Source organism: Ranitomeya imitator, chromosome 3, assembly GCF_032444005.1.
Source record: "Ranitomeya imitator isolate aRanImi1 chromosome 3, aRanImi1.pri, whole genome shotgun sequence".
NCBI lineage: Eukaryota > Metazoa > Chordata > Amphibia > Anura > Dendrobatidae > Ranitomeya > Ranitomeya imitator.
This window is the reverse complement of record NC_091284.1, coordinates 466,922,116-466,949,903: the sequence shown is the minus strand read 5'-3', so window position 1 is coordinate 466,949,903 and position 27,788 is coordinate 466,922,116. Positions and strand designations below refer to the sequence as shown.

Here is a 27,788-nt window from a genome sequence, read left to right as displayed (position 1 = left end):
GCAACTAGTTTCGGAGTTGTTTGTCTGTACTTGAAGCAGATGGTCTTTCAAAAGGCAGAACCAGCGGGAGAGAGACAGAAAGATGGCCCTCAGTTCTAGCAAGGTTGACCTGGAAAAGGGATTCCTCCAGAACCTGGGGAGAGAGGTTTAAAAAACAAACAAAAAAAAAAATAACGCTCCCCAGTCCAAAAGACTGGCATCGGTCATCAGCACCTACCATTGAAAATCATGGTAGTTAATCGGGAAGACTGATGCGTCAATCCAGGATGCTAACTTGTTACAAAAGTACAAAATGTAACACTAAACTGGCCCGATGTGAAACAAGCATGCCCCAAATACTCATGCAGAAACAGATGGAACAGACTCCAACCGCAAATAAGGCACTTCAGATTGAAGACAAGAGCTTGTTCTGTGGGAAAAGCACACAACCATTATGCCCAGAAATTCGAAGTGCTCCAATAGCGTCAGCCAACACTTGAGTGTTCCTAATTCAACCAACAGACTACCAAGGGACCCAAGGAAATCTGGAGGCTGGACAAGAATTCATTGTTGGATAGGGTATTCATTAAGACACTGTCAGGATATGGGATGACATCCACCCATGTGGCATGAAAGATCACCTCTGTGAAGACTTTGGATGCTGTCCCTAGTCCAAAGGATAGAGCAAAACACTGAAAATGAAGAGAATGTACAGCAAAGAAAATGTTAGTGGGACTCTGCAAAGGGGATGTGAAGATACATATCTCATAAGTCCAAAGAAGAAAAATATCCCAGCTCCAGTGATGCAACAATGGATCAGAGGAATTCCATGCACAATCTTCACATCTGCGCAAACTGGTTGAGACTCTTGAGATCCAGGGTTGATCTGACCAGACCATTTTTTTTGGTACTATGACCAGGTTAGAATAATACCCCTGGAACCATTCCGTGTCATCAACCAGTACCTTGACTCCTTAAAGCTGAAGGCCGTTGATGGCTTGGAAGAAAGCACACGTACGGTTAAAGTGAAGGAGATAAAAGAGAACTTGTGTGGGAGCAGAGAGGTGAATTCAATTTTGCAACCTGGGGGATCAGGCAGGCTTCTTGTCGCTGAAAGAAAATTTGCAGAAGAAACAAAACCTTTGGGTGCCTAAAAGAATTAGTATGATTCTGGGGAGGCAGAGCACTCGTCCTCAGTAGCATCCTTGATTAGGTCATCTAGACACTTACCAGAGAGGCCATCTCCAGACAAAAGAAGCCTTATAAAGGTATTTTTGAACACCAGGTCAGTTGACCAGGATCTGAGCCAAATGGATAAACAGCTACCAAGTTGGCTGTGGCATGGCAGCCAATTGTGCAGAGAGGGAAGCCTCGCAAAGGCATTTTGATGTGCATAGTAATACAGGAGAGATTGAGAAGGTTCCCGAGGGCCCCCTTGCTGACCCAAGGCACTGCACAAGTTGGATGAAAGGAGGAGCATGTGGCCAAAAAAAAAACCACCCGAGAGGGATTAAATCTTATCCAGCGAAGATATTGGAAGGATGTAATTTTTATACTAGAGAGGATACTTGGGATACCTGTTGAATGTAGTCCAGAGCTGTGGGTGTTGTGGATGACAAAATATGGACTCATTATGACAGAATATTTCTCAGAGAGGCTCTATTCATGGCTAGGAAAGTGATAGCGCTGAGGTGGATGGGGGGAAAGTCTCCTTCAGTCAGTGGAAAAAATTAGTGAACAATATAATTCCATATGAGAACATATTATGCATGAACAGAGGCTGTCCCCAGAAATTTCATAGAATTTGGTTAAAGTGGTGTGACTCACCCTTAACACACCTAGCCCCTGATGCTGTGATTTCCTCAACCGCGAGATATAATCCCTAAGGCTTTTTTTTCAGTGCATGAACGTGATGCTCTACGTGGACTCAGGAATATTTGCTTATTATAACCTGAAATATTACATAATCAGAACCTTAATATAGAACTTCTTGGTTAATGGTGTAATGCTGCTGAGAATACGTTATGTTTAATGTTTTATTTTACTTATTTTGTTAGTTTTGTCATTGAAAGTATGATTTTATTATTGATATTGTGGATGATGATTTGATGAATTACTCTGATTTTACACTCCAATGTCACATGCCTGTTATATTATTTTGTGGAATCTTTCAATAAAGAGTTAAAAAAAAATCTTATCCAGCGGATCAATGAAGAATGCCATGTCAGACTCAGGCAACGTACTGGTCTTGGAAAGGTGGGCTACGCTGTGGGTCCACAGAAGTGGGTGTAGACCATTTGGCAACTAATTCCTCTGCAAAGTGGAAGAGGGTCTTAAACCTCAGAATAAGTTAAAGGGAACCGGTCATGTAAAATAAATGCTACTAACCTGCAGATATGGGTTTAATCTGATAGTTGCATTCTGAAGCTGCACAGTGCCTGCACTGAAAGCCCCGCTGCTAGGAGGAAATAAACTTTATTCCTCCTGGCAGCCTCGGGCTTTCAGTTATAGGGATCGCCTTCACTGCTTCAGGCACCTCCAAGTACAAAGTGAGCGATGGAAGTAACAATGCCACTGGTACGGACTCACAACCTGCTCTAATGCGGAGCCGGCTCTCGGAGTGCCTGGAGCGCAATTCAAGCAACTGCTCACTATGCAATGAGCGGTGACTGAATCCACGCCTGCCCACCCCTATGACTGCAAGTCCAAGGCTGCTAGGAGGGATAAAGTTTATTTTCTCCTGGCAGAGGGGCTCTCAATGTGGGCACTAGGCAACTTCAGCATGCTATTAACCTGCAAATTATCCCCATATATGCAGGTTAATAGTATATTTTTTTAAAGACAGGTTTATTTAGTTTTTTTTAAGTGCCTATCCAATAGCATCCATTCTTTAGTTAAAAGCTTGTCAAAGTCTTCATGGTTCCGAAGACTGAGTTGACGGTGCCAGCAGAAACCGCTCCCGCCGAAGTTGTGATGGACTCTTCCTCAACCTGGAGGGTGTTCATCTATGCCCCAAATAATGTATTGCATGGCTGAAACAGGTTTTGAAAAAAAGGCAAACAGCTCACCCTTGGTGGAAACACATCCCTGCAAGTTTCAGGGTTGAAAGCACAGGATCACGTCTCTGCCAAATGTCAATGCATACTTCCAAGGAAGGTAACGAAGCATTGCATGGCTGAAACCAGCTCAGAATCATGCTTGGACTCCGTTTCCCAGGAGATTCAGACTGGGCATGAGGATAGGCAGTGCCATCCACTGTGGCTCTATCCCAGAGTGATTCGATGAGGTGCTCAGTTTCTTAAAGGGACACCAGGGGCCCACAAAAGACAGGGTAATAAGGTTCTGGGTGCAGAGACAATCCAGCTGACCACATGGTAAGCGTTTACCGCAGTGCAAACAAACAAAATAGGGGACCAATGCCACAGGGTGTTGCCATGGCATCCACGAAATCTCGGTGAAGAGGACATGATGCCTAGGGAAATCGCAAAAAAAAGGGCCCCGGGACCCACAGCACACCCAGGAGTCATACGTCACAGGGGAGTGAACTTTTTTTTTTTTCACCTATTGTCATAGTGGCAGAGCGCGTACCCGTGGTTCTGTGCCCCCTAATGCTATTAATGAGAAAAGTGAATGCGAATAAAGCAATCGTTAAGCTACTATGAACAACAAGATGCAAAACATTCACACCTGCTGGATTTCTTTAGTTTTCCATAAACACATTAACTTAAGGCTTAAGAGGCTACACTTTCCTTATGTAGCAGCACCATTCGGCTGTTGTCGGTAAAGTAATGTAGCCCTAGCCTTACGGCAATGGTTTGGTGGACATGGTTATACCCTAAACACAAGCTTTCATGGATCTATAATGTCAGCTATGCTATCCCATTTGTACCTGCTGTCAAGGCTTAGAAAGAGAGCCAATGAACCTTTAAAGGAAATCTGTCACCGCGAGACGTATATGACCTATTGATATGGGCATACAGGTAATAGAAATGTTACACTAGTCCTACCTGTATGCCTTATTTTAATGGCATACAGGTAATAGAAATGTTACACTAGTCCTACCTGTATGCCTTATTTTAACGGCGGTCTTGTTGTTGAGAAATTTTATATTCTTTCTGTATGCTAATGTCCCCCCCGTCCTCATTACAATACTACACCCCTCACACGCCAATCAGTTAAGGCCCCAGAATCCTCCGCCCTGCAGTACCTCAAAAGTACATACCTCTCTTCTGCGCAGACGAGTAACTAACCTCCAAAGTGCACCCCGATAATATGCTCTCCCCACTTCCTCTCTGCACAGTCACCACTAGGAACCATGTGTACATAGCAATGACTATGGAGGGAGGAAGTGGGGAGAGCATCTTATCGTCAAGCACACCGTAGGTCACTGGAGTGGAAGTCACTCGCGCCTGCACAAAAGATCCCTGAATGCAGTGCCCAGAGAAGGGACGAAGAGGTATGGATATTTGAGAGAGTGCAGCAGTTTCCAGGGTCGCAACTGATGTGCATGGGAGATGGGGTGGGTAGTATTACAATGAAGATGCCCATATTAATAGGTCACATACGTCAGTGGAAGAGGGGCAACAGATTCCCTTTAATGCTCATGTAAATGTATAAAGTTATTTTCTGAATGTTAGGTCCAGTAAATTGGTAAATGGGAACAGAAGCTGTTGAAGCAGATTGGATCATGCTTTGTGGTTGAGCATGTGCGCCTTCCTTATATCATTTCCCATCTTACCACTAGCTTTGTATAATTGTACACAAAGGCTCAGTCTCCTTAGTTTGTGGATCAAGCAGTTTAAAAACATCACAAAATTTGCAGTTGTGCAAAAATGTTTTCACACCAGGTCTGACAGCCTTTTTAAAAGTGGGCAGAAATTATTGGGAGAGGACACATCCAGACTGCCTACAGTTGCCAGTAGAAAGGAAATGTATTCAGGTGCCATTAAATATACCGTATATACTCAAGTATAAGCCGAGATTTTTTTGGGGGGGCTGAAAGTCCCCCTCTCGGCTTATACTCGAGTCATACTGGGAGGTCAGCAGGGGAGGTGGAGCGGGGGCTGTGTAATTATACTTACATGCTCCCGGTGCAGTCCCTGGCGCTGCAGATTCTCCCTGTACTGAGTGGTCACATGGCTCCGCTCATTACAGAAATGAATATGTGGCTCCACCTCCCATAGGGGTGGAGCCGCATATTCATTGCTGTAAATGAGCGGTAACTGTGACCGCTCAATACAGGAAGATGCAGCGCCAGGGACCGCGCCGGGAGCAGGTAAGTAAACGGGGAGGGGAGCGCTGCGCGATATTTACCTGCTCCTCGCTCCGGTGCGGCTCCGTCTGCAGCGTCTCCTGGCTGTGACGCTCAGGTTAGAGGGCGCGGTGCGTAGTCAGTGCGCGCCCTCTGCTGAGCGTCAGTGCTGGAGATGGAGCCGCACGAGGAGCAGGTAAATATTGAAAGCGCCGACACCCTGAGCGAAGAGAGGTGAGTGTGATTTTTTTATTTATTGCAGCAGCAGCATTCTATGGCACAGCTTTATATGGAGCATCTATGGGGCCATAATCAACAGTGCAGAGCATTATATATGGGGCGCAGCTTTATAAGGAGCATCTATGGGGCCATAATGAATGGTGCAGAGCATTATATGTTGCACAGCTTTATATGGAGCATCTATGGGGCCATAATAAACGGTGCAGAGCATTATATGTGGCACAGCTTTATATGGAGCATCTATGGGGCAACAATGAACGAAATGGAGAATTATATGGGGCACAGCGTTATATGGAGCATCTTATGGGGCAATAATGAACGGTATGGAGCATCTATTTTTATAATTCACCAGTAGATGCTGCATTTCCTACCCTAGGCTTATACTCGAGTCAATAAGTTTTCCCAGTTTTTGTGGCAAAATTAGGGGGGTCGGCTTATACTCGGGTCGGCTTATACTCGAGTATATACGGTAATCATAGATCTCCAATTAGTGCCCCTACACATGATACAGAAGCAGGTTTCTTTATAAAAAAAAAAAAAAAACATTACGCAGAAACACTTGACAAAAAAATCTTTTGTACCATAATCAGCTTTGGAAGCATAGACTTGAGTCTATATCTGCTCCCCCAGGTTGAGGGCTGTAACTGAGCATGATTTTAAAACGATTTCCCCTTATGGAACAGTACAGAGCATGTACATTCTGTACAGCTCTCCCATGACCGGCTTGGAGCTCCTGCACATGCATAGTGGGTTTAATTGCTATACAAAACTGACAGCTGTGGTTCAAGTGTTTGTAATAGGAAGAAGTAGAACTTGTTTCTGAGCATGTGCAGAACTGCACATTCCTGTTGATAGCATATTTTGTATTAGACAAAGTGAAAGCCTACTGACAGTTCACAATGGGACCGACATCTCGGACCAGGATCATAAGTGTACAAGAGTCAAGACATCAATGCCATTGGCTCCTGCACCTTATGGCCATGGTCTTTTATTATATATAAAAACAAACAAAACTAGAAATGGAACAATTATAAAGCTACTTGAACATCTAGTAGAAAATCTAGTTCAGACAAAAAAATGGAGCCATAAATAACCATTTCCTTATTTTTGCTACACAAAGACTAGATTACATCACAAAATATGTTTTAGTGTTTCTACATATGAGAAAAATACAGTCCTAATTCCTAAGCCCTATGACCATGTGTCCAGGTATTTATAACCGATGAAAAGACAGAAAAAAAAAAAATCACATGATCTGAAGCTGAAGAACGGCGAAAGACCAAATTGTGAATGAGATTAACGACAACTCCCAAGGCTTTCAGGCATGCCCAAGGAGCCACAGTTAATACTTATTTTCCCCGGATAACCCCTTTAACCACTCCATGACCGGAGGTATTTTTGGTTTTGAGTTTTCGTTTTTTGCTCCCCTTCTTCCCAGAGCCATAACTTTTTTTATTTTTCCGTCAATATGGCCAATTGAGAGCTTGTTTTTAGTGGGAAGAGTTGTACTTTTGAACGACAGCATTGGTTTTAGCATATCATGTCCTGGAAAATGGGAAAAAAATTCTAAGTGTGGTGAAATTGCAAAAAAGTGTGCAATTCCACAGTTTTTTGCTTTGCTTTTTTACTAGGTGCATTAAATACTAAAACTGCCATTATGATTCACCACGTCACTACTAGGGTTGAGCGACCTTGACTTTTTTAGGGTCGAGCCGGGTTTCGCGAAACCCGACTATCTCAAAAATCGAGTCGAGTGAAATCGGCCGATTATGGCGAAAAGTCGAGGATCGACCGAAACACGAAACCCAATGCAAAGCCAATGGGAATTATTTTTTTTTTTTTCTCTCTCTCTTCCGTCCATCCCTGAACTGAAAAGCTGGTGTTACACAGTGCAAATCGCTACAGCGCACAAGCGACAACATGGCGATAGGCGTCCACGCCCCTAAGACCTATGTCATCACTCTGCCCACGCCCCTTCATTGGCTGAAAAAAATGGCGCCAAGCGCGTCATACGAAACGCGACTTTGGCGCGAAAGTCGCGTACCGCATGGCCGACCCCACACAGGGATCGGGTCGGGTTTCATGAAACCCGACTTTGCCAAAAGTCGGCGACTTTTGAAAATGAACGATCCGTTTCGCTCAACCCTAGTCACTACGAGTTCATACACCAAACACGTCTTTTTTATCCAAGTGGTGAAAAAAATTTCACAACTGTTTAAAAATCAAATTGCTGATATTTTATTATTGTTTTATTTTGAATGGGACAAAAGGGGGGTGATTTTAACTTTTATATTTTTAATGTTTTTAAAAACTTTTTTTTTCACTTTTGGCGTGCTTCAATAGTCTCCATGGGAGACTAGAAGCTGCCATAACCCGAATGGCTCTGCTACATGCAGGCGATGATCAGATTGTCTGTGTGTAGCAGAATACCTCACTTGCTATGATCGCCGACCACCGGGTGGCAATCATAGCAATCAATCAGGACAACCATAGAAGTCTCCAGATCATCTCTGGTTGCCATGATGACCCATCGGTGCCCTGCAATCACGTGACGGAGGTCACCGATGGGTGAATTTCCGGCGCGATTGTTGGATATGCATGTTAAATGCCGCTGTCAGGGTTAACAGCTGTGGGTGGAATCAAAACAGCTGACATGTGCCGGGAAAGATGTGGAGCCCACATCAAAGGGAGGGAGTCCGACGTGGGCGTACTGTTGCACCCAACGTCGGAAAGGGGTTAACTAGTGTATATATTGTACTGTAGAAAATTGGAGGTAAAATTTCTACTTAACACTGACACTAAATAAAAGACCAAAATTGGACACATCTATAGTTAAGAAATCTTTATGGTGAAATGTCTGAATTTAAACATAACATATAAAAGTAATAACATTCATTCAATGTAAAAATACAGTTTGAATCTTGTATGGCATGTTATTTCTGATGAGGCTCAGATTATTAACATACTGGAAGCCGGCTCACTGACTTCAGCTTCACCCATTCCCAGAATTTTGGGTGACTATGGGCATCTTTTGGATGCACAGCTGCCAAATACTGGACAAACTCTCTCCTTGTTCAATCTTTTGTTTGTTTTTTTATAAGTTAGAGTTTTAAAAACAAACACATAATATTGTACAAGATCTGCATGAACGTCTGCTCATCGAGTGCACGTAATGCAGGGGGATGGACCTTAGCTTTGTACTATGCCCTTTCCCTTTTTCTTCTTGATTTTCTCTGGTGGTGTAGGTTTATGAGCCTCATTCTTGCCTTCTGCATTAGGTTTGTTTTTCTTATTTATTGGTGCCCCTGCTAAGGTCTCCTGAGTTTTACCCTGTAGTCCGAGCTTCTTTTTTTTCTTAGCTTTTGCCAGTGTTGCAGGTTCCTCATTCTTGCCTTTGCCTTCTGAATTAAGTTTGGCTTTTTTGCCTGTTGGAGCCTCTTTAGAGTTCTCCTGGACTACACCTTTCTTTTGTTTTAACTTTTTCTTCTTGGTCTTCTCTAGTGCTGCAGGTTCCCCGCTTTTGCCCTTGCATTCAGAGCCAAGTTTGGCTTTCTTACTTGTTGGAGCCTCTGCAGAGTTCTCTCGAGCTCCACCTTCCTGTTCTAATTTCCGTTTCTTCTTGTTCTTCTTTTTCTTAGATTTACTACTTCCTTGCTGTGCTGAGACCTCCATTTTGTCTTCACCACCACTCACTTTCTGCTCTTCAGCAGGTGTGGCCTTCTTTCTATTCTTCCGTTTTTTGGTTTCTGGTAAGAATCCTTTTTTCTTCGAAGTATTATTTTGCATTTCTGGAGCAACTTCAGGGACAACTTTTGTTTTTTCTTTTTTTGGACGTCTAGAATCAAATAAAAAAAACAAAAAAAATATTTTAATTTCTAACTAACAAACCAGATTCAACTGTCTTCATATTATCTTTTTCTTTTCATTTACTAATATCTTTAGAAAAAGTAATTTTTTTTACCCTGTGGTGGGCAGTCCACTACCAGTAAAAAAAAAAAAAAAAAAAAAAAAAGAAAGAGTGCAGTAGAAGTAATAACTAACTGTAAGGTCACACTATACTGGGCTTATTTGTAATTATAGGACTTTAGGGGAGCGGTCTACAAAAAAACCCACTACGATATTTTATTTACTAAGACAAGTTTGCTTCATTTTTTTGAATATTAGATGAAGAACAATTAAAAATGTAGAAGGTGTTTAACCGAGCTCCTTACAACACAAGCCATACTTGGAAACACAAACATTTTTTTTTTTAAAGAGAATCAGTCAGCAGCTTTATTTGCTATATAAATTGAAAACAGCATAGCATAATATGGAACAATAAAGCCTGAATCCAGCGGTGTAAATACAGCATTTTTCGGACTATAAAAGATGCCGTTTTTCCTCAAAAAATGTGGAAGAAAATGGGGGGTGCGTGTTATAATCCGGATGTACCTGCTGTGGATGGGGAGGTGGGGGAGCGGCTGCGGTGGAGCAGCGGATCACAGGAGGCAGGAGCTCTCTGTGGCTAACTCCTGTGCCCGCTGCTAAAGAGAAATTAATATTCACTGCTCTCCATGCCCATGGGCGTGGAGAGCAGCGAATATTCATTTCTCTTTAATAGCAGACACGCTGTTAGCCGCAGCTGACTGCTTTCTTCAGCTGCCGGGCATTCAAGTGTGCCCATTACTTAAGGGAATGAATATTCACTGCTCTCCACTCTCATAGGCGTGGAGAGCAGTGAATATTCATTGATCTTTAATTGGCGTGCACAGTAGCAGCAGCCTCTGACTTCCAGCAGCTGCTGGGCGATCACGAGTGCCTGCTACTAAAGGGAATGAAAATTCACTGCTCTCCACTCCCATGCGCATGGAGAGCAGGGAATATTCATTCCCTTTAGTAGCGGGCACACATGAACGCCCGACAGCTGCTGGAAGCTGGTGGCTGCGGCTAACACTGTGCCAGCTATTAACCCCTTCACAACATGTGCCGTACTAGTACTGCGCATGTCATGTCCCTACCACTTCGATGTGGGCTCTGGCGCTGAGCCCACATCTTTCACGGCACATGTCAGCTGTTATGAACAGCTGACATGTGCACGGAACAGCCGCGGGTGGAATCGCGATCCACCTACGGCTATTAACCCATTACATGCCACTGCCAACCGCTGACAGCAGCATTTAACGCGCACTTCCCATAGTCCCAACATGGGCAGAAGCGAGTATTCTGACAGCTGTCCTCAGCTTTTAAGCAAGACATGACTTTACTGCCATGCGCTGCTTACAAGCATAAATCAGATGCTGGCATCAAAACAGGATGCTGTGAGAGAGCACAGGGAAGGTAAGTATAATGGCTTATGTTTTTTTTTCTAATGTTTTTGTGATGGGGCCATGCATACCAGGATACTAAGATGGAGATTGGGGCCATCGATAGCAGGAAAGGGGACGAGGGGGGACCATGTATACCTGGATTGGGGAGATATATATACCAGGATACGGGATATTAGTACAGAATTGACCACATTTTTTGCTTCCTCTAAAACCTAGGTGTGTTTTACAGTCCGAAAAATACGGTACATGTGTGGTTAATACAAGGGACTGGCACATGACTTATACCCTCCAAAGACCTTACAAAGAACCACAGGGATGTAAGAAAAGTGATTCCAGCAGGTAATTCGGAAATGATTCTTTACAGTTAGACCTGTCAGACTATGGAATGCCCTACCACAAAAAGCAGTAATGGCAGACACTATAACAGCTTTAAATAATGGTCACTGTGGAATATGTATAATTTAGTGACACAAAATGTATAACTGGTGGAGAAATGTTGAGCTTGATGGACCAAAGACTTTTTTCAACCTATGTAACTATAATTTACTGGGCTACTTGGTGCAGTTTTGATAAAATGCCTGTTTTTGTCTGAAGATGTAGGACAGCTAAATCATCTGCCGTGTATAATCCGCTCCAACACCCCTGATTACCAGCTTCCTGCGTTCACTGTGCATTGTAAGCAAGATGATAATCAGTGGTGGGGGTGGGGTTACCCCGATCTGCCTGTCTGCCTGGTACAAGAGATGTAGTCATGTAGTGTTAATCTCCTGATGATAAAATACTGATTGTATTGAAACTACAGCAAGCTGCTGAGCAATTGACACATCCTTGTAATCAGATGCTCAGTGACTACATTATGTTGTTCTCAGACAAAACAGCAAAAGCTTGCTAACAGATTCCCTTTAATACAGGCAAGGGAAAAAAAAAGACATACGTAAATCCTAGTAACTTCATGACATTCCAGTACATATCCTCCAGACGCACAGATTTCCCAAATCCCTCTTTCTGGCTTAATGACTGGAGGACTGTGGGGAGCTCTTTGAGACCGATATCCAGTTTCTGCAATGAGATTGTAGTGTGTGTCAGATACAAGAGAAAAGATTTATCACATTATAATAAATATTACATCCATTTGACTACATTTTTCAATAAATCAAATGATTTACTCCAAGCTGCAGTTCATTAGTCTTCCCACAAACTCTGCTCAAACCTTGTGGATAATGTGAATGACCTCATTTACTTACAGTCGTGGCCAAAAGTATTGACACCCCTGCAATTCTGTCAGATAAAACTCATTTTCTTCCTGAAAATGTTTGCAAACACAAATTATTTGGTATTATCTTCATTTAATTTGTCTTAAATAAAAAAACACAAAAAAAGAGAATGAAGCAAAACGCAAAACATTGATCATTTCACACAAAACTCCAAAAATGGACCAGACAAAAGTATTGGCACCCTCAGCCTAATACTTGGTTGCACAACTTTTAGCCAAAATAACTGCGACCAACCGCTTTCAGTAACCATCAATGAGTTTCTTACAATGCTCTGCTGGAAATTTAGACCATTGTTCTTTGGCAAACTGCTCCAGGTCCCTGATATTTGAAGGGTGCCTTCTCCAAACTACCATTTTGAGATCTCTCCACAGGTGTTCTATGGGATTCAGGTCTGGACTCATTGCTGGTCACCTTAGAAGTCTCCAGTGCTTTCTCTCAAACCATTTTCTAGTGCTTTTTGAAGTGTGTTTTGGGTCATTGTCCTGCTGGAAGACCCATGACCTCTGAGGGAGACCCAGCTTTCTCACACTGGGCCCTACATTATGCTGCAAAATTTGTTGGTAGTCTTCAGACTTCATAATGCCATGCACAAGCATTCCAGTGCCAGAGGCAGCAAAGCAACCCCAAAACATCAGGGAACCTCCGCCATGTTTGACTGTAGGGACAGTGTTCTTTTATTTGAATGCCTCTTTTTTTCTCCTGTAAACTCTATGTTGATACCTTTGCCCAAAAAGCTCTACTTTTGTCTCATCTGACCAGAGAACATTCTTCCAAAACGTTTTAGGCTTTTTCGGGTAAGTTTTGGCAAACTCCAGCCTGGCTTTTTTATGTCTCGGGGTAAGAAGTGGGGTCTTCCTGGGTCTCCTACAATACAGCCCCTTTTCATTCAGATGCCGACGGATAGTACAGGTTGACACTGTTGTACCCTCGGACTGTAGGGCAGCTTGAACTTGTTTGTATGTTAGTCGAGGTTCTTTATCCAACATCCGCACAATCTTGCGTTGAAATCTCTTGTCAATTTTTCTTTTCCGTCCACATCTAGGGAGGTTAGCCACAGTGTCATGGGCTTTAGACGTCTTGATGACACTGCGCATGGTAGACACAGGAACATTCAGATCTTTGGAGATGGACTTGTAGCCTTGAGATTGCTCATGCTTCCTCACAATTTGGTTTCTCAAGTCCTCAGACAGTTCTTTGGACTTCTTTCTTTTCTCCATGCTCAATGTGGTGCACACAAGGACACAGGACAGAGGTTGAGTCAACTTTAATCCATGTCAACTGGCTGCAAGTGTGATTTAGTTATTGCCAACACCTGTTCGATGCCACAGGTAAGTTACAGGTGCTGTTAATTACACAAATTAGAGAAGCATCACATGATTTTTCGAACAGTGCCAATACTTTTGTCCACCCCCTTTTTTATGTTTGGTGTGGAACTATATCCAATTTGGCTTTAGAACAATTCGTTTTGTGTTTTTTCATTTAAGACAAATTAAATGAAGATAATAATACCAAATAATTTGTGTTTGCAATCATTTTCAGGAAGAAAATGAGTATTATCTGACAGAATTACAGGGGTGTCAATACTTTTGGCCATGACTGTATATGCACACAAAAAGTATCAATATATTGCAGACTTTAATGTAGCCCACATAGTAGAAAAGAAATACAACTTTAGATAACTTAAAGGGGTATTCCCATCTCAAAGATCCTATCCCAATATGTAGTAGGTGTAATAATAATGGTAGCAAATACGTCCAATTAGAAATGTAGTATAGTATTTCTGATTCGCTAGGTCTCTTTCCTCACGTGCAGGCATTGCAGGACCTTAGGTATCCATGGTTACGACCACTAGTAACTAGCTAACTGTCACTATGTCAGTGGTCGTAACTAGGGTTGATCGAAGAGCTTAGGATAAGTGGTTATCCGAATAGCTATTACGCTTACCGAATAAGCTGGCAACAAACAGGCTCTCCATGCATGTGTTGTGCCTATCACACAGCTGCGACACATGCGCCAATTATCGGGAGCCCTCCAGGTCCTCATGCAGCTATTCGGATAAGCACTTATCCGAAGCTATTTGATCAACACTAGTCGTAACCATGGATAACTAAGGTCTTGCAATACCTGCACATGAGGAAAGACATAGTGAATCAGAAGAACTATACTACATTTCTAATTTGAGGTATTTGCTAATATTATTACATCCATTACACATTGGGATATGATCTTGGCGATGGGAATACCCCTTTCATGATCTGTATGGGTTGTCTATGTAGAGAAAATGTTTTTTACCTTTTTGACCAATTCAACATTTTAGAATCTGACATGTGTCACATGTGGTAATAACCGTAGAATGTTTCTACGTGTCACAGCGATATTGAGATGATTGTTCTTTAATGTAGCATAGTACTTTGTTAGTGGTACATTTAGGATATGATTTTTGCATTTATTTAGATCTAACATTTCACAACGTATTAGAATTTTTTTTTGCAATAACTAATATTTACCACATCTACTTTACTTTTTCACACAACTTTTCTTTTGTAAGAAGTTTTAAAAGTAAAGCAAGTTCTTTTAATTTTCAATGAAAATAACCAAATCTGCTTTTTAGGGACCACTTCACGTTTGAAGTGACTTTAAGGGGGGGCTATATTATCTAAAATGTTGATTGGGCCCCTAATGTTTTAATTTTCACAAGTGTAAAAGGCAAAAATGGACCACGCAATTTTTGTGCAATTTCTCCTGAGTGCGCCAATACCCAACATATGGTTGGAAACGGTTTGGCGTACTGTAGAGCTTGAAAAGGAAGGAAAGACATTTGATTTTTGGAGTGCAAATTTGGTTGGAATAGATTGCAGGCACGATGTCACATTCGCAGAGTTCATGAAGTGTCCAAACAGCAGAAATCCCTATAACCCCTTAGTGACAGAGCCAAATTGATACTTCATGACCGAGCCAATTTTTACAATTCTGACCACTGTCACTTTTATGAGGTTATAACTCTGGAACGCTTCAACGGATCTCACTGATTTTGAGATGGTTTTTCATGACATATTGTACTTCATGTTAGTGGTAAAATATCTTTGCTATAACTTGCGTTTATTTATGAAAAAAATGGAAATTTGGCAAAAATTTGGAAAAGTTTGCAATTTTAAAATTTTTAATTTTTGTACCCTTAAATCAGAGAGTGGCATCACAAAATAGTTAAATATTTCCCACATGTCAACTTTACATCAGAACAATTTAGGAAACTATTTTTTTTGTTAGGACATTATAGGGGTTAAAAGTTGACCAGCGATTTCTCTTTTTTCCAATAAAATGATTTGAAGTGAGTTGGGGTGTCAATATGAAAGAAAATACCCAAACGTGACACCATTCTAACAACTGCACCCCTTAAGGTGCGCAAAACATTCAATAAGTTTATTAACCCTTCAGGTGCTTCACAAGAACTAAAGCAATGTGGAAGGAAAAAAAAAACAAACATTTTACTTTATTCACAAAAAAATTACTTTGGAACCAATTTTTTTTTAGGGATTTTTGTGTTCTCACCGTAAAATCCTTTTCTCTGAGCCATTCATTGGGGGACACAGATCGTGGGTGTATGCTGCTGCCACTAGGAGGCTGACACTAAGTGATACAAAGAAAGTTGGCTCTTCCCCTTCAGTATACACCCTCCTGCTGGCTCTCAGCTAACCAGTTCGGTGCAAAAGCAGTAGGAGATCAGTAACAACATATGAGCATATAGCATGTCACATTATGAGAGTATAGCATGTTAAATTAGAAAACAAGCACAAGCTAATAATAGGGTGGGAGTGGTGTCCCCCTATGAATGGCTAGGAGAAAAGGATTTTACGGTGAGCACACAAAAATCCCTATTTCTCCTACACCTCATTGGGGGACACAGACCGTGGGATTTCCCAAAGCAGTCCCTGGGTGGGGACAACATCAGATCAGGCCCTGTGTAACCGCTACTTACAAGTGAGACACCACGGCCTGCTGAGTCCGCCACTCCAGACTCACATCTGTGGAAGTCTGGGAATTATAGTGCTTCAAGAATGCATGCGGACTGGACGACCTCGGAAGATTGCAGGTGTGCTGTGCCGATGCCTGGTGCCTAGAATCCAAGAAACCTCGATAGACAGGGAGATAGGCTGACATTAACACGGAAGGACTCCTGGATGGTGTAACAAATCCACCAAGCTAACATGGCCGATGAAACGGCTAAACCCTTCCTGTAACCGTCAGGAAGCCGTCCTCTTACAGTGAGGTAGCCCAAATCAAGTGTCCAACCTTCGTCAGGACGCCGTTCTCGAGACGTACTTACTCAGAGCACTCACCACGTTCAGAAAATGGGGAACCCATTCCGTTATGTGGACTGGTGCGGAAAGAGATGAGGGAAGAACAATGCCCTCATAACTGTGGGAATACAACACCACCTTGGTAACAAGGGACGGGGACGGCCTGAGGGCAACCTTGCCTTGATGGTACTAAGGGAAAAAGGGCTGAAAGAACAGAGCGGCTAGCTCCGAAGACTCGTCAGGATGAGATCGCAGAGAAAAAAAGGGGCGACCCTCCCTGATAGTAAAGTCTGTTAGGATCAAAAGGAGTCTACTGTAGGACTCCCAGGATCATTAAGGTCACAAAGATCTAACAGTATGCGATAGGGAAGAACCACATGTGAAAACTCCCTGCGAGGAAGTCCATATTTGCAGTTTCGTTGCAATAAGACGGAAAAATACTAGTTCCACAAACGAGAAAAACCTGACATGGTCAGTGCGGATCACCCTGGATCACTGGGGCTCTTCCTGCTTCCGAAAAGATCTCGGAAGTGGTGGAAGAGGGGTGAAGGAAACTGGTACCATGGAAGGACAAGAGCATGCACTGCGATGGCTTTTGGACTAGGAGGCCGAACCATGAACTTAGGAGTACATTGGCGTTCAGTCTGGACGCCATCCGACCTACATCTGGAGTGCTCCAGAGAAGACAGATCTGATGGAAGACTTCTGGGTGAATTCCCACTCACATGAGGCAGGACCCTGACGGCGTCCGCCGCCCAGAGTTCTACTCCTGAGATGTTTAGTGCTGAGATCACCAAATGATAGATCGTGGCACAACAGAGAATGTGAGATACCTCGGCCATGACGCCTGACCGTGGGTACCTGCTAGATGATTGACGTATGGCACAGACGTGAGATTGTCCGATTGAAACGGATGGGGTGACCCGCCAAAAGGCAGTGGACCTGCTGTAGAACTAGCCGTACCGTTCGGATCCCCAGAACAATGATCAGGAGAAGAGGACTGGTATCCACAGTCACTAATAACCATTGAACCGGGAGAAAGAATCTCCCCTGGATGAGGAAGGAGCTCAGAGACTACCCTCTGAAAGCCTGATTGACCTGCAGAAAATGAGAGGAGCGAAGGAAAACGCTTCCATTGTCATCACCATTTTTCCTCAGAACCCTCCTAGCAAATCAAATGGAATGAGGGGGGTGAGTGATCAAGTGTGCAAGCTCCCTGATGAAGGGCCACGGCCTTGTCTCAAGGGAGCATCACCAACCTTCTGGAAGATTCCAGGATCATCCTCAAAAAAGGGATATCTGCTGGGCTGGAAATGAGGAAAAAACTTGTCTAGGTTTAGCTGCCAGCCCAGGAGAGAGGGGGTATAGCAAGAGATATAAACGACTCAACCCAGGGCTGGAAGAGCGGCTAGAATGTCGACCAGATAAGGCAAGACGACCACGCCTCTAGGGTGCAAGAGGAACGTGACAGCCGCCATAACCCCTGCGAACTCTGGGTGTGGTAGCAAGACCGAAGGATAAGGTCGTGATTTTAAAATGCTGTTCGCGAAAGGGAAAGCGAAGGAATTTTTGAAGAGGGGGAAAACATAGGAATGTGAAGGTAAGCATCCCGAATGTTGGTGGATGCCAGAAACTCCACCATTTTCCGTTGAAGTAATGGCTGAGCGGAGGAACTCCATCCGAAGAAGGGGGACCTTGTCAAGCTTGGTAGAAGTTTGAGGTTCTAGACCGTCCTGGACAACTGATCCACTGCTGGTTGAGTCTATAGGAATCAAAATAGTTAAGGTCTCTGACCAAGAGACCATTGCTCTAGCAACACATGCGGCGGCTAAGGAAGGGTAGAGCGCTGAACTGGAAGCCGCAAGACGAAACTAACTAGATTTGCTATCTGAAAGTCCATTGTATTTTTAATTGATGACCCATCGGGTAGTGATACTGGTAGGTATACCACAGGAGATTCTACCCGGTTAATATGCCAAGTGGCAGAATGCGCGGCTAAGTGCAGGTGGTTAGGAAAAACCTCTCTTACTATCGCCGCTCTCTTTTGACGGTCTAGAGATAAAATGATGAACCCTCGATCCACCATCCTCTTAACAGGGAAGTGGAGAGGGATCGTCCGCCTTCTTGCATCATCTGCTAAATAGTGGAGATGCAGAGGGTGTGTTTGGATGCCACAAAGGGAGCCTCTGTACATCCACAGAGTTAAGGTCCCTGGGTGGACAGGGCTGGTTGTCCAGCATTAGGCCTGGCTGTAGAAGAGGATACATGGAGGCGACACTCCATGTGCTCGTCTATCGATGGTGTGGGGAGATCGGTGCCCTTTAAAAGGATCCTTCGCCCTTAAGAATCAGACCAACCATGGCATCTCACGTCTTAGGTGGGTATACGTGGAGTGGACACCCCGCGTGTTTGCATATTGGCTGAAAAAAGAATACCACGCTTGCAGAGGTTTCTGTCCAGTGGATCGCTTATCCGGACGCTCCCTGTCCAGGTGAATTGCAAATGCTCTGCTGGGAGTTTAGTCTCCTCACGAGGGACGCTGCATGATCTAGAGTAGAACCAAAGTCCTCGTCAATTTGCAGAGATTGGTTAATGATATAAATAGGCGAATCCATCCTTTTCTGAAGTTCTGGTGAGTCCAGAACCAAGGCAATATCCGATCCATATTCAGAGACTTGTTCTCAGCAAATCATTGGTGAGGGATCAGGAAATGAAACTTCCGTTTTCTAGGCGCGTGTACGTTTCTAGAAAACTTGCGGCTCCTGCTTGCCCACGGCTCGCGTGAAGGAAAGGGACATCTATATTGGTCCTGTGAGCACTCCGAGCCACAGAGGGTTCACAGAGGGATTCAATCTCGTCAGACAATCCGTGGGTTGCGGCAGTGACGAAGCCCACTCAGGGAACTGGGTACTCTGGGATAAGCTGGGATCGGCGGTGGAGGGCTCCTGAGCTCATTTAGGGTGACCGGCTTCGGACTGGTCATGTGCCCTTAAGACCAAGGAATACTGGTCATATGCCTTTAAGACAAGGGAATATGGGTCCTGTGCCTTTAAGACTTGGGAATACTGGTCATGTACCTTTATGCAGTACTTCCTTACTTGGTTGCAGAGTCGTTGTGCCCCTTTAATGCAAAACCATAGCCCCTGCGTGTGTGCTGGCAGGGTGGACCAAGATGGCCACCGGGAGTTGCAGAGGTGGTAAAGTCTCACAGAAAGCGAGAGGCAACAATTTGGGGGTGGAGCCACATACGCTATGTGGGCGGAGCCTCGTGACTTCCATGAATAGGCCAAAGCCGGGGACTAAATTTCTGCAGCTGGCGTGAGCAATACCAGCGTTGCCGAGGGAAGCGATCGCCCCCGTGCCAGGGAAGAAGCGCCAGAAAAGGTGGGCGGAGCCACCGTAGCATGCCATAGCGCGGGTGCGGCTTCCGGGATGCGGCCTACACATCGGCCAAAGCCAGGTGCTACATTTTTGCAGCCGGCCGGAGCGTTACCTAATGGAGGTGGGCCACAGAGAAGCTGAGGCTGCCAGTCAGCATGTGAATATCCCACTGCAGAGGCCCATTGCTGACTGGATCCACTCACCATCGGTGCGCGCTCCGGCATCAAGCCGCCGAGATTACTGGGTTTCAGCGCCGAGGAAAGCACACGCACTCTATTGTTCTGCTGCAGGTGTAGGGATAGAGGGATAAACCTCAATCCACCATCCCTTTGTTAGGGAGGTGAAGAGGAACCGTCCGCCTCCTTGTGCCATCCACTTTAACAGTGGTGGGACAGTAGGGGCTGCTCGGATGCTGAAGAGAGGGGCCTCTGTACATCCACGGAGTTCAAGCACTCGGCTGGACATGGCCAGTTGTTCGGCTATAGGCCTGGCTCCAGGAGAGGGTACATGGAGGTGACACTCCATGTGGTCGTCTGCTGCTGGTGTGGGGAGATCGGGACTCGAAGGAACCGTCGCCCCTGAAGTGAGCTCAGGCATGGCTTCCCACGTCGCAGGAGAGGGTACGGGGAGGAACTCTCCGCGTTCTCGCCTGTTGATGATTCGGGTGAGATCGGAACCTTGAAAGGATCCATCGCCCCCTTCACTCCGTTAATTAAAAAATAAAAATTTACAGAAAAGTAAAAAATAAAATAAAAACGTTGGGGTCTGAACCAGACCCAAGTGCCTCCTACAGACACTAAGCAAGAACTGGTTAGCTGAGAGCCAGCAGGAGGGTGTATACTGCAGGGGGGAGAAGATCACTTTCTTTGTATCACTTAGCGTCAGGCTCCTAGTGGCAGTAGCATACACCCACGGTCTGTGTCCCCCAATGAGGTGTAGGAGAAATTTGTTGTGCAATTTCTTTTGAGTACACAGATACCCCACATGTGGGGGAAAGCCACTGTTTTGGTGCATAGCAGGGCTCAGAAGGGAGGGAGAACCGTTTGACTTTTTGACTGCAAAATTGGCTGGAATCACTTGTGGGCGCCATGTCGTGTTTGGAGATCCCCTGATGTACCTAAGCAGTAGAAACCCCCAATTGTAACTCCAACCCTAACCCCAACACACCCATTACCCTAATCCCAACCCTAACACTCCTAACCATAATTCCAACCCCCTAGCCCCAACCCCCTAATTTTTGCAAAGGTAACAGGACACATTACACCACACAACTTGTACAATTTCTCATGAGTGGACTAATACCTCACAAATGACAGGAAACTGCCGTTTGGGCACATAACAGGACTCGCAAGTAAAGGAGCGCCATTTCACTTTTGATTCACAATTTTTGCTGGAATAGATAGATGCTATAACGAAATTGAAGAGTCCCTGAGGTGCCAATACAGCAGAAACCTCCACAAGTGATCCGCATTTGGAAATTAAAACCCTTGAGGAATTCTTCTAAAGCTGTAGTGTAGTGCATTTTGATCCCACAGATGATTCACTTGTTTTATATAATTGAACTGTGAAAATGAAAAATTACTTTTTTTCCCCACCACTAAAATAATGCTTTACTCCTAATGTTTTAGTGTTCACAACAGGTAATGGTAGGAATTGTGTAACAAATTACGTGTTCCTGGTTTCTCCTAAATATGCAGTTGCTCCCTCCATACGTGGTCATAAACTACTGTTTAGGAACACTACAAAACTCAAGAGGGAAGGAGCACCATACTGGGAGTGTAGAATTTTCTGGAATGGTATGTGGTCATGTCACATTTGCAAAGCCAATGAGGTGCCAGAAAAGCCCCCCCCCCCACTTGTCTAATACCCTGAAATACATTATGTATAGGAGGCCTATTAGACTCTTCTTATAGCAGGACCTAAAAGGCCCCCAAACCTTATCAATGCCATGTAAACCACAGCACCTCACGATCATGTTGGCTGGGGGTTGGGTGAAGGGCGATAGGATGAGAAATCGCCATTGACTGACATCTAGAGGGTTAAACATCCAGAGATGGGCTGTTGCTACAGGAACTGTGTTGTCAGTAAAGTCAAGCTCCTGTTGTGCTGATACTGTGTCCGCATGATCACCCGGACGTAATGGTAAATCCATTTACAGGAAGTACTCAGAAAACATGTCCAATGCTGTGAAGTGGTTTTAAATGGTTGAGAGCTATCACCTATCAACAGGACACGTATTAACTTATTGACTGGTCAGGGTCCGACTGCCAAGACCCGCACTGATTAGCAAAGCGGAGAACTTTCATCCCAGTAAGGCTACGTTCACATTAGCGTCTTTGGGCACAGCGTCGTTGACGGATAACGACGCATGCGTCATGCGCCCCTATCTTTAACATGGGGGGCACATGGACATGCGCCGGTATGCGTTGTCAAGCGCTGTACGGCGCATGCATCATTTGGGCGCACCAGACAGGGCATGGCCGACGCTACATGTTGCATTTTTCCTGCGCCAAATTTGCGGTAAACAACGCATGCAACGCACTTGCGTCGTAAGTGCGCCAAAAAAACACATTATTGTCTATGTAAAACGCATAGAGTGCAGATGCCTGCGTTGACCCGCGTTGTTCGACGCATACGCCTTTTGAGTATAAAACAAGTGATGAAGTGTCTAGACAGTGACAAGAGCATAAGCATTATAGCCAAGGCAAAATCCAACTTCATATTCATGTAGATACTCTCCATGGGACGCTCCATCTTGATGCTGGAAACACAAGCAAAATGGGAGGAATTCATCTCTGCAAGGGTATATATACACAAATTCCATTGGTGGTCTTTCTCTTTATAGTGTCTAGACACTTTTTTGGGCGTTTTTTATCGTCAATTGTGACAAGCATAATAACATTTTAGGAAAACGCATGCGTCAAAAAACGCTGCGTTGTGTATGCGGTTAGACATGCGTTTTGGGTTGCGTCGACGACGCTGCGCTTAAAGACGCTATTGTGAACGTAGCTTTAGAATGATGCGTCATTGTGCATGTTTGACTGCTGGTCCATTTGTTCCCTATAGATTGCTGAGCGCTGCGTTTGGCTAATTCCAGCAACCCCATAAAGAACAAGTAGAGCAGCAGTCAGGTGTCTCACTTACCGCTCCATTTTGTAATAATAAAAAAAAATTCCGAAGGGGATACAAATTCCCCATTCTGCCCATCAGTGCGGATCCCAGCCGTTGGACACTAATCGATCGGCAATTTATTTCCTATCCTGCAGATTGGTCACAACTTGTTTTAACCGGACAACTCTTTTCAAGTTGTTAAAACATAACCCCATAAAACAGAAAATAAACCCAACAAAGAAACGGAAGTATAGAGTGAACACATGCAATAGAAAAAACATATTTTATTGAAAGAATTACAAAAAAAAAAAAATAGTTGAAAAATTAGGAGAAAAGTCATGAAATCTAACATGACCAGGAACACACAGGGTCTTACAGGGCAGCACGGTGGCGCAGTGGATAGCACAGCAGCCTTGCAGCGCTGGAGTCCTGAGTTCTAATCCCACCTTGGACAACATCTGCAAAGAGTTTGTATGTTCTCTCCGTGTTTGCGTGGGTTTCCTCCGGGCACTCCGGTTTCCTCCCACATTCCAAAGACATACTGATAGGGAATTAAGATTGTGAGCCCCATCGGGGACAGCGATGATAATGTGTGCAAACTGTAAAGCGCTGCGTAATATGTTAGCGCTATATAAAAATAAAGATTATTATTATTATTACAGGCATAATACATATTAAACAAGTGTCCAAGATGGGAAAACTGATGGCAATCAAGAAAAAAAACGGAGGATTATGTATTGCAAGCAATATGGTATAGTACTGTACAAGAATAAAATAGTCAAGCAGTTAGGAGACAAGTAAGGGTTTGCTGCACCTCGTTTCCAGCAACGATGCACTTTGCCTTTATATGCTTATGGGTCTTCTAACAGTGTACATTACAACTGAAATCTGGTGGGCTGGTTAGGTTTCTACTACAGTGCCTTTACTCTGTTTAGGATTATCTCTTGTGATATTTAGCATTCTCCATGTAGCCCTTTATGGATACCACCATTACTGGTCTCCTAACTGCTTGATTATTTTACTCTTGTACTATACCATATCGCTTGCAATACATTGTTATCCTCTGTTTTTTCATGAGTGCCAACAGTTTTCCCTTCTCGGACACTTGTTTAATATGTATTATGCGTGTAGACCCTATGTGTTCCTGGGTCATGTAACATTCCATAACTCCTCATTTTTAAACTATTTTTGTAATTTATTCTTTCTATAGAATATACATTTTTTCTTGCATGTGTTAGTTCGCTCTTTACTTCCTTTTCTTTGTTGGGTTTATTGTCCTATACGAAGTGCAATTTATTTATGACAAACTTTCTTTGGTTAACCATAAAACAGAAGTAGAGATTCCAAAAATCTAATTCTATTCATACAATCCAGTTAGAAAATTCAGTACCAGCCACAGACTTCTCAAAGGCCTGCCAAGGATAAGCAGAAGGAACTACCCAAGCAGAGCGCAGGCAGAGCTCATCAAATCAGGACAGGCACACTCCTGAGAAACCCATTTCTGCTTAGAGATGCCTAAAATTTTAGCATCGACGACAAAAAGGTAAAGATAGAGAAACCGGTTGCACAAGATACTCATGATAAGTGTTTTTAGTATCTCGGCTACATACGGGCGGGGTGGTTCACCACCACCAGGAAAAAGTTTCTTTTAACTTATAGTGGACAGTTCTCATGGGAATCAAGACTTCTAAACAGCATAGTGCAAACTTAACCGCTTGAAGACACAGCTAGCCATGTGTTAGTATTCAGAAAGTTTGTATTTCTAATTTACATTCATAAATAGGAGGCGTGTGTGTTATTTGTGCAAGAAATGGAGGGAAAACAGTTGTCTTCCATTCATACATACCTGTTGGGTTATGATTTTAATAAGAAAATTCAGCAACTCAAAGCATTTTATGAGCTTCTCTTGGTCAACTTTCACTTTAATCTCCCCAATGGTCTGTAGTGTCTGCAGAAAGAGGACATCATTATAATTTAATGTGAAGATCATAGCATCAAATAACATTAAATATTTAACGTCATAAAAAGATTTTGTCAGCTATGGTGGAATTTACAAAGTGTCCCCCCATGGTGGTACCATATGCAACCAGCTAGAATCTGTGGGGAATCCTTGCAGTCTGTATTCAATTTTAATTCAGTGCCACCATAGGTCAAATTAGACATCACACAGTCCCCACTTCTATACAGAGGCATGTAAAAATCTCATACCTACTTAAAAACGATACCAATAAAAACGTCAACATGCCAAGCAAAAGCAGGTGCATAAAAGAATACATTGTGGGTCTCAGACAATAGCATCACGTTTTTTTGTTTTGTTTTCTTACACGTTTTTCAAATTTGGTATTGCCGTAGTCTCACTGAACTACAAATGCACGATGCAAGGTAATTTTTGCCGGCAAACACAAAAACAAAACCCAAAAGGCAGAAATGCATTTTTGTCACCGTTTCAGAGCACTGATCACTAGACGCACAAAAATCAAGCACTCATATGGTTATGTGATCGGTAAATTTAAAAAAAAAAAAAAAAAAAAAAAAAATTATGGCTCTTAGTAGGGGACAAGGGGAAAAGTGCAAAATGGCCCAGTCAGAAAGGAGTTAAAACTGAATAAATCGACAGATCTAAGAAAACCATGAAAGATTCATGTTATGGCCCACAAGTGATTCTATATAGGTTTCCCTATAAGCAGGAATGTTGAGTCTGTAAGCCAAAACCAATGACTGACTCTTCAATGTCCCTGACTCCGACTCCCCAGCCCTGGTCACTACTGAGCATGTACATAAAGTGCAACACAGATTCATCTCACCTAAACCTCCGACTCCCAGCACTGGTCACTACTGAGCATGTACATAAAGTGCAGCACAGATTCATCTCAGCTAAACCTCCGACCCCACAGCACTATCTCACTACTGAGCATGTACATAAAGTGCAGCACAGATTCATCTCAGCTAAACCTCCGACCCCACAGCACTATCTCACTACTGAGCATGTGCATAAAGTGCAGCACAGATTCATCTCACCTAAACCTCCGACTCCCCAGCACTGTCACTACTGAGCATGTACATAAAGTGCAGCACAGATTCATCTCACCTAAACCTCCGACTCTCCAGCACTGGTCACTACTGAGCATGTACATATAGTGCAGCACAGATTCATCTCACCTAAACCTCCGACTCTCCAGCACTGTCTCACTACTGAGCATGTACATAAAGTGCAGCACAGATTCATCTCACCTAAACCTCCGACTCTCCAGCACTGTCTCACTACTGAGCATGTACATAAAGTGCAGCACAGATTCATCTCACCTCCGACCCCACAGCACTATCTCACTACTGAGCATGTACATAAAGTGCAGCACAGATTCATCTCACCTAAACCTCCGACCCCACAGCACTGTCTTACTACTTAGCATGTACATAAAGTGCAGCACAGATTCATCTCCCCTAAAAGCCGAGATACATTTATGAGATATTTCATAACTTTCCCAAATTCTTATGAAAACATTTACAGCACATCTTCGACTACACTACTGTACCCAATTTATTATATACGGTATTTTAGGAGTGGGCATCGGTCCAATTTATATCGATGCCACCAAAATGGACCCAGACTCCACAGCCTTGCCAATAAGGGCATGTGCATACCGAGTCTTTCACATGGAATCTCAAAGTCTTTAAGGAGTTGTTTTTAGGAGGATTGGGAGTTTCCGCTAGGTTTTTGCTCCCCATTAAAAAAAGAAGAAAAAAAAATCAGTGTGAACACACTCTTATGCAGATGTGTGCAAATTTCATGCTGATTTTCGTCTGCAGCAGTTTCGCAATAAAATCTACCTGTACTATATTGGATTTTGAGAACTTTAGAGTATGCATTGCAAAGAGTCCACAATGAATTCCACACAAAAAAAAATCTACATACCGCAGAATGAAATGGAATTTTTTTTTAACTGGTCTATGATTCTGATTTTGTACCAGTTGACACAAAAATTGTGAAAATGTGGAATGAGAGCTATTGTGCAAAGTGGTTGTAGGATAGGGCAAACTACACATCCATGTTCAGCCTATGGAGCCTGTCATTATTACAAGGGGCCAGGAAAAGTGTTCTCAGCGTTCTCGTTATCCACTTTCAATTAGTGTTCCGCTCACTTTAGTATGTCACCACCACCCAGCGAAGATTGCGTTCTGAATCAGTGAAGGAAATCCTCTCTGCATTCCAGCCAGACACTTGTGAGCTGAGCAGACGACACTTCTTGCAGTGGGCACGTAAGCAGCCCAATGGAAGGGAAGAGCTTGCCTTAGAAATTTTTAAGAATACTGTGCTGGGCAGGAATCTCAAATCTGATGTCATTAGAGCTGACACAAAGAAAGGCTAGGCAACTTACATACACACGTACGTGCAGATAGGCGAGCAAAAAATAAATGCACATCTTGAAGAAAAATATGGCACCATTTAACTTTCCTTAAAAGGGGTATTTTCCCAGCTTCAAGATCATATTGCAATATTTAAAAATTGAGAGTATAGTGGCACACCACTGAAGAAAAAATGGAAAAAAGCCTAGGCTTTTCATGTTTTTAATATGGCTTGCTATTCCTGAATAAAGTTTTTTCCAGTTTTTCATCAGTGGTGTGCCGCTATCCTCTCAATTTTTCCTGTTTGGCTGTGCTCACTAGACTTGCGAGCACCCACCTGCCTTCTGATTTGGCTCTACCCATTTGGTAGAGCAAAAAAATTAAACATTCCCATCCTGAGGTATAATGCACAGCAATTTATAGGGGTTGGAGGTGACGTGTTTTTTTTCTACATCAATTGAGTGCCAAGTTCTTTATAGATATTACACTACAGATTGGGCTCCTACTTGTGCACCTCCTGCCAGGTGTACCGTGCTCTACTACTGCACATTCACCTTCTGACCTTACTGATCCATCTGAATCAGATAGGAACATTCCGGTTTTC

The 27,788-nt window shown here is 43.5% G+C and overlaps 1 protein-coding gene across 1 annotated transcript in view; it reads right to left on the bottom strand.

Moving 5' to 3' along the window:
- Positions 1-8,297: 8,297 nt before the first annotated feature.
- The window catches only part of MYBBP1A (MYB binding protein 1a), a 108,761-nt gene continuing 89,270 nt past the window's right edge, over positions 8,298-27,788 (bottom strand). The window contains exons 25-27 of the mRNA XM_069757458.1: positions 24,687-24,788; positions 11,711-11,835; positions 8,298-9,305 (exon numbers count right to left, since the gene is read on the bottom strand). Of these exons, the coding sequence (XP_069613559.1) occupies positions 8,660-9,305; positions 11,711-11,835; positions 24,687-24,788 (873 nt within the window). The 3' untranslated portion in view covers positions 8,298-8,659. The remainder of the gene's footprint in view (positions 9,306-11,710; positions 11,836-24,686; positions 24,789-27,788) is intronic.